This window comes from Gymnogyps californianus, chromosome 14, assembly GCF_018139145.2.
Source record: "Gymnogyps californianus isolate 813 chromosome 14, ASM1813914v2, whole genome shotgun sequence".
Classification (NCBI taxonomy): Eukaryota; Metazoa; Chordata; class Aves; order Accipitriformes; family Cathartidae; genus Gymnogyps; species Gymnogyps californianus.
In genome coordinates this window covers 10,372,927-10,380,530 of record NC_059484.1, presented here as the reverse complement: position 1 = coordinate 10,380,530, position 7,604 = coordinate 10,372,927, and the positions used below count along the sequence as shown (strand labels likewise).

Sequence of the window (7,604 nt, the reverse complement as noted above, 5' to 3'; positions counted from 1 at the left end):
CCCAAAGGAAATAACATTTATCTCGCTGTCTCCACTCATTATTTCTTTTCAGGTCTGTGGCCCATCAGGAACCTGGATGCTTTCTGGCTGCCTACGGAAGGAAACTGTTCAAGTACCAAGTGCTGCAGATCGACCCGTTGCGTCCCGGGGAGGGTTTCTGCTCTTCCCCTCTCCCAAAAGGTCCAGTTGTCCTTGATCTTTTTTCACTTATTTCCCTTGTCTCTAAGGACTGTAAATTGACAGTTTACACAGAGCAGGTAGGTATGTTTACAAAAGGACTAGATTATTTTTTTTAATGAAATCCGGATGCAACAGAAAGCAAATGTCATAAGGTCGGTCCTTAAAAGTTATTTTTTGCCCTCGGAGTGTGCCAGCAGGTCAAGGTCTGAAAGCTAAAATTTCAGTAACAAGATGAGAACAGAGCAAAACCCAAGACATTCAGCAACAGACCTTTTATTTTCCCTCAAACTGCTACATTACCATTCCCATGCAAAAAGATCACCCCTTTAAAGCAAACTTTACTGACAGTCTCAGCACTGTGAGAAAGCTGCTGCTTTTTTTAAAGTTGATCTATGTTCTGACGGGAGCACGTCGCAAAGATAAACCCCGTGAAACTTCCTGCAGACAGTCGCGCTGCATCACTGCTTACAGCAGAACCCTCTCCTCTGCTTAGCGTCCCAGTATCTCAGAGATTAGCAACAACCTATTTTTATGTTGCATCCACATGAGGGAGGAAATACTGAGGCAGCTAGTGTTTGACCACCTGCAGGTACCATGTTTCAGAAAGATGAGACTGTTTTCAAGCTGGCTGAAAAAAATAAAGCCACACGGCTACATCTGGCCTAGGAGCAGTAAGTAGTCTGTAAAAAGAGAATTTTATTGACTGCTCTGAAGTTGCATACAACGGCACTGCACTGCTGATTTGGAAAATAGGAACTGCTGCGCAGCAATTCATTTGAAATGTATTTATAATCTAAATAATCTTCATGTCTTAAATATCATTTGTATTTAAAGCCATATTTTCCAAGACTGGGGGACAGGTGGACGCACTTTTATCACCCTTTGTATGTTTGTACACATCTGTGCAGAGGAGCACAGGGATGAGTGGGCTCCAGAGAGGGCAGGAGCCTGACACTAGAGATGATACGTATGAAAGGCAACAGCCAGTATCACTGAGCTGGATGAAACTTGCTCCATTGTGGCTCCAACTTGCAGACTACACAACGCTCTCCTCGGTTAGCAGCCTGCTCATCAGAAGACTTCTTCCAAAGCAAGGCTTTTGTTATTATTAAAAAACACACATGCGTTGACTTTGTGCAATGTATCTTTTTTAAGCCGAGTAATTTCTCTCTTATTCAAAACCAGAACATGGACATTGTCAATTTATTTCAGTCTTTGTGTGATTCTGTATCTCAGGAAAGGCTATTAGGAAGGCTGCACTGAAATACGATGAACAAACGATACGGAAAAAGCCGCATCCATTCTGTCTAGTCTGCATATTACAGGACTTCCAGAGCAAGAAAACGCTCTCCACTCCCATGCAGTAGTGCCCTCTGCGGGATGTACCAATCCTAGTGCAGAGGTTTCCAAACCCCTTGTTACTACTCCAGGGAGAAAGGCTCATGTATCAACTCTTCAGGCAGAGCCCTTGATTTTGCACTCGATTACAAATTCCAACTTTTCTTGTTTATGCACATAGCCATGCAATCACCGCTTCAACTGTCCCATACTCTGGTTTGCATTACTACAACCTACGGCCACTTCTGTATTTAACCAAGCTTGTAGCAGCTGCCAGCAAAAGGGTAAATTGTGACTACTGGTAAGATCTAGTAAATGAGTATTACAATGACAAGATAATCGACTGGTCACCTCTTCTCTCTAAACGTACTATTGAGAACTAACTACAAAGGTAACCTAGCCTCAAATTTCACATAAACTTACATACTGCAATTTGCTTGACATTGTATTTCTTAGGATATATGTAGCACTGCATTTTAAAAAAGTTTAACTACTAAATTAAGGCAGTATTCAACCATTCTGTTCCTAAACAGCATGTCAACTTTACCAGTCAGCTCTGAAGAAGCAATGAAACAATTTCCAGAGGGGAAGGCAACATCAGTTTTCAGAACACTGCAGTGCAGTTTTTGGTACTTCAAGGTACTACACGGAGTGTGGCAGGTTTGCTTATTAAAGTAAATCAACTCCCATTACTAAAGCACAAGAGATAGGGGAGGTAATCATTGTAAAAGATTTTACTAACTGAGAAAAGATAAACTGTATGAGCAAGAAAAACTTTCAAACATACAACTTGGCAGTATTTTGCAAATATAAAGTATTAAGTGGAATTTTATAAAGAAAAGGAGCAAAAAGACTTTTGATTTCAACGGCTTGGCAATGTAATTTTCAAATATATTGCATGAATTAATACAAATGGGGCTCCCATTTTTGCTTTGGTCAGAGCCCTCCCAAGGCCAGAGGAACAGAGCCAGACCGCATGTGTGCTATGCTCCCAGAAAAAACAATCCATAAGCAACCACTGCTGTTAAGTAGTAAGCAGAATTTTTACACTGGAAGTTGTTCAGGCTCTTTCAATCCATTATACTTTGTTTTTACACAAAACTCAGTTTACATGGATACAATAAATAGTTTATTAACGGAATGTATGTGAGTTTCTCTCTTCCATCCTTCCTCTTACTCTCAGCACCTTACACACAGATGTCAAAGCAGCTTCTAGTCCAAGCCCAGGACAAAAGTTAATTTCAAGGCAAAACGAAGAGAGGTTGAAAGTTAAGACTGGTACCTTCGAGTGCCTAGTTCCTCAAGCATTTGTCTGGCTCCCCAAACCTACAGGCAAGTTGCTGTTTCTTCTTTCCTGCTTCTTCCCAACTCGTGCTCATTTACGCTCTTCTTAGGCAGGTCGCATGCTCCATGGGGACAGTATAAAGTCATGTCTGCTCTAATGCTCTTTCACCTATTGCAGTATCCCTTTATTATTTTATTTAAAAGCCCTACTGTTTTTATGCCACCTCTTTCTGATCTTTTGTAATAGTTCAGTTTAGCTTTGGAATTTTACAAAAATGGAAAGAGTCTTTTTTTCAAAATATAGAGCACCGTGGCCAGGAATAAGGCAAGGGCGAGAAAGATTAGCAGCTTGTCCGTCAGTTCCCTGCGATTGTACTTTGTTATTAGCTTTCGTCCCAACTGAATCGTCCCAGACATGGACTTAAATTCTTCATTCGCTTCCAGGATGGTTCGTGAAGAATTGGCTGAAATTAAGGGGGGGAAAAAAAAATATCAGCTGGTTATGCTTCAAAAATACTTGACAAAGGATATAAGCATGCAATATTTGGCAATACAGATAGTGCCTGTGAGATTCTTCTGGGTCAGACTGACTTATGGGTAAGACAAATGCAGACTGTGTTCTTGGAGAAGCTTTCACAACTCAGTAGTCCTGGTGTGCTAAGGAAAAATGCAAAGCAAAATAAGAGTACTGAATGGCTTAAGGGCCCTACATTCTGTTCCTGAACTTTTAATTTTTAGGTTACCAGATCAAATCTAGTTCACATTTTTTATGAACAAAGTCAGTGCTACCTGAGAGCTCGCTGGAAGCAGAGTGAAATAAGAATGGTGCTAGAACGACCAATTTGAGAGAGAGAAATCACCATCACTATCAGCATCAGTTCTAGCAGCAGCAGAACAGGTCAATATTTGAACATATTAATTGCACAACTGAAACTGTTCCCCCAAGCCAGAGCAGTAAATCAGTGTGATTCAGATGGGGTTGCAGAAAGTGAAAAAGCAGCATGCAGCAGTAAGAGATCCTTAATTATTCAGCTCAAACAATTAAGCAGTTTTTAATAGTTATTTTTGACAAACATAATTCTTTTTGGTTTTTTTTTTTCCCCTAATAAAAAAAAGAAAATCAACTAGAGAAAAAGCGTGTTGATTGGTCTCAACTAAAGACAGAATTGGAGAATATGCCAAAACAGCAAGATGGAACATCAGTCCCTTTCAACTGCTCTTTCCCTATGAGAAAACAAACAAGCAAGCAAGCAAACAAATGCCCCAAACTCCTTAGCCTTTCTCTTTTCAAATAACTAAATGAAAGCAAAAGCCCATGAGTCCCCTTTTTCTTGTATTACAGAATGCATACCCTGTATGACAGTGAATGCTGGTATATCACTCTATACTGAACTGATTGATTAAAGAAAGGTCAAACTCCAAGCACGTTGTCTGGTTCACAAAAACAAGCACGGTAGAAACATGTCTGTTTTATTTTGCAAACCATTACGTCCCATCTTAAAGGGGCATTTTGATCCAAGTGAAAATAGAAAACTTGTTTCCCATCGTTAACAACAAAGCAGGGCTTCCCTGCTTCACAGCCGCAGGTATTCACTGCATACTAGGAAAGGACTTGCTCAGAAAAGAGGAAATTCTAACTACTGATTCAGAATTGGCAGCTGCGTTTTGTAAATGACCTTTGATAGTTTTTCCCTTGATGAACTCCAAGTGCTGTTCAGTTAGAAACAGGGAACTGTCTGCCAAACTGTCTTTTTAATGGGAGAAGAAACACGCTACTTTTGCATGAACAAACTGTGCCCAGCTGCCATCCTGAGATGGGGGCAGAAAACAAGGAGGAGAAAAGTTGTGTTATTTATCCTCATCTTTAAACTGTTCTCTCTTCTGCCCAAAAGCACAGCTAGTAAGAGGCCCAGGCAACACAGATCCAACTTCTAAATGCTTCATGAATCACCAGTTCTGACAGGTCACTTGATTTATTGTCTTAGGAGTCTAAGCCAAAGAACTGGGTGAAATCTTGGTTTCACAGTCCCTGATGCACTGCTGACAGAGCAAGTGACCTTGAGTTCAAGTCACTTGATCTCCTTGTCTCCTAGTCATCCCAGCTGGAGACTGGGTGAAAACAGTGTTCCAATCATACTAAGTTTCCTCTGTGTATGGACTTGTACCTACGCTTTTATTTTCTCTGCTATTACCAAATGCATGCCAGGACAGTAGCACAGAGTGACACCAAACATGCTCTTAGCACCGTGTGAATTCACATTGCTTTTACAATTGCTTTTATGTGAAACTAAAACAAAAGCTCCTCATCCTTCCCCCTTTTCCTGCCCTCTCTTCCTTTTCGTAATCATGAAACAGAAACTCCAACTAACAGCTCCACGCAACACACATTATTATTTTCTGTTTATGTCCAACTGTTAGAGGAGTTCTGCTGGACGGTCCTTTAATTATCATCATAGCACATTCTCCTACAGCAAAGCAGGTTTCCACTACGCTCCACACCATGTCAGTTTGCCTCTCTCCATCCTAACAGAACTGGCGAAAGGTGCTTCAATCATCCAATCCATATCCAAACACCCAAATAACATCTGTACCTAGGGTTTGCACGGTCTCCTCACTCTGCTGGACTTGCTGTGACATCATCCTGCTAATGCCCATCAGACTCTCTGTGATGTTACTTGCGCTCTCTGCCAGACTTTCCTTTGTAGTCTTCCTGAAAAAGAAAGGGAAAAAGTAGAGCAGGAAGGGATAAAATTATGCCTTTGGGTACTGTGGGGAAAATGCTGCTGCCAGGGAGCTTAGAAAAGAGCTTGGCACCAAACATCTCTGCCAACGTACAAAAGACACAACTAGTTTTTACCGCATAAGAAACTCAGATTATCCTCACTAAACAATAAAAAAAAAAAACGAAATCACAAAATATTAAAGTCATGAGCCAAAACAACTGCTAGTGGCTCAGAATCTCACGGGGGCCCATATTTCACCACTTACTCATCCATGACTGTACAACTTTCCGAGCTGGTATGGAAGCACTGATACAAACTACCACTTTATTATCCTGGGTATCCCATTGGTTTCTTCATGATACTAACTAGGCCAACTTTTCAATACACAAATCATATAAGCTGACATCCAGTTTTGCACGTGAAAACAGCTTGCATAATGATCTATTACTTGTTTATAATCCTGATTGTAATTAATGTAAAAGGCGGTCAGAAAAACTATGAAGGCTTACTTATCCCCTTTTCCGCTTAGACATGCCAATGCCAAGAAAACCTGAAATTATCACAATCCTTAACAGTTTACATCTCCACAAAAGGTAAATGCACTCATAAAAGAAAAGCTATGTTCCAGATACAATTAAGTAACTTAAAAACATTACGTCACTTCCATTTAAAACTAGTGACTATAGCACACAGTTTAAATCTCAGATCGTACAATGGGACAGTCTAATACCTTTGTCTGAAGGAGTCTCTTCCCTGCAGCAGTTGATCTTTCTCAGAGTTGTCGATAGCAATTTTGCAAGCTAGATTTGCCTTTCTCCAAGCTGCCTGGTTGCTGAAATCCAAGAGTACAGTGTTGTAACATGATGGTAACACCTTGCAAGCGAAAACAATTTTCACAAAGCAATGACCACTGTAACTGAGCACCCCAGATACGTGCATGGACTTTCTCTATATTACCCCACAGAATAACAATATACTGTCCTGTCATTTCTTCTCCTAAGTGTATCATTTATGGAGCAAGGGAAGAAGAAGACTGTGCCAGCTGTCAAACGACAGACTCTCAAGCCACCTACTTATATGCTCCACTGCTCAAAGGGACAGACCATGGTTAAGGAGTCAGGACAGGAGAGAGGAGCAGAGAAGGGAGTCCTACCCTTTCCATCCCTGATCCTCTCTTGGTCTTGGGCAAAACAGCATCATGTCAGCGACCGTATTTGCAAAACAAGATCTGAAAGACGCTGTACAGAAGTCAGATTATCTCTGGTTACAGGGGACCTGTAAACAGCACCGACTGCCCGACCCACCTGAGCATTTGTTTCTTATGGTTTTCCACTTCACGCAGTAAGGCTTGTTTCTCCGACTCTTTATCTTGCTCCTTTGCCATCTGTTCGAGCTCCTTTGGCGGAAAGCAAAAACACGAAAATCTGATCAACAACTGCTGCCACCTGCAACTCGCACAGCTCACCCCCGGCCAGGGAGTGAATTAACTGCAAATTGATGCGATAAACTAACACCCCACAGCCGGGACTCCCCACCGCCCCCACCTCACGCCAGCCGCCCCCTGGCAAGCCCGAGGGCAGGCCGCACGGCGCGGCCCTGGAGCAAAGGCCGGTCACCGGAGTGGCCTGCGGCCGGGAGCCTCACCTGGATGCGGCCGCGGAGGTGGCGGAACTTCTCCTTCACGGCGGCGTTGAGCATCGTGAGGGCGCTGAGCGGCCCCGGGCAGTCCCGGATGTCCTGGAAGACAACGGCTCGGTCAGCGCGGCCCGCGGCGGGCATCGCCCTTCCCGGCCGGGGCTCCCCGCGCAAGGCGGCGGCTGTCCCGCAGCCCTGGCAGGGGTGGACCCGCCGCGGGGGCGGGCGGCAGTACCTGCACGGCCGCCTTGATCTCCAGGTCGAACTTGACGATCTCCTGGTGGCAAACCCGCACCGGCACGCAGGCGGCCGCCGCCATCTTGAGAAGGGAGGGTGAGCCCGAGCCCCCGCCGCCCGGCCCGCGGGCGCCCCCTGCGGGCGCCGAGGAGCGGACAAGCGGCAGCCGCTACCACGGTCAGGGCCTCGGCCGCCGCCTCCGGCCTT

At 43.8% G+C, this 7,604-nt stretch overlaps 1 protein-coding gene across 3 annotated transcripts; it reads right to left on the bottom strand.

The window, feature by feature from the left end:
- Positions 1-1,019: 1,019 nt before the first annotated feature.
- On the bottom strand, positions 1,020-7,479 carry BNIP1 (BCL2 interacting protein 1). Of its 3 annotated transcripts, XM_050905218.1 has the most exons (7): positions 7,396-7,479; positions 7,170-7,262; positions 6,830-6,921; positions 6,679-6,753; positions 6,256-6,357; positions 5,394-5,512; positions 1,020-3,266 (listed from the first exon to the last, which is right to left on the bottom strand). In XM_050905218.1, exons 1-7 carry the CDS (start codon positions 7,477-7,479, stop codon positions 3,070-3,072), a joined length of 762 nt encoding a protein of 253 aa, XP_050761175.1. In that variant the 3' UTR covers positions 1,020-3,069. The 3 variants fall into 3 exon arrangements, with proteins under 3 accessions (XP_050761175.1, XP_050761176.1, XP_050761177.1); XM_050905219.1 differs by lacking the exon at positions 6,679-6,753; XM_050905220.1 differs by lacking the exons at positions 6,256-6,357; positions 6,679-6,753.
- Between the last annotated feature and the right edge of the window lie 125 nt (positions 7,480-7,604).

Coding starts and splice junctions, on each gene's coding strand:
- BNIP1 (XM_050905218.1), bottom strand. CDS start 7,479: ATGGCGGCGGCCGCCTGCGTGCCGGTGCGGGTTTGCCACCAGGAGATC. Junction 6,358..6,678: donor GAGGATCAGGGATGGAAAGG/GTAGGACTCCCT, acceptor CTTGGATTTCAG/CAACCAGGCAGCTTGGAGAA. Junction 5,513..6,255: donor AGAGACTCCTTCAGACAAAG/GTATTAGACTGT, acceptor TTTCTTTTTCAG/GAAGACTACAAAGGAAAGTC.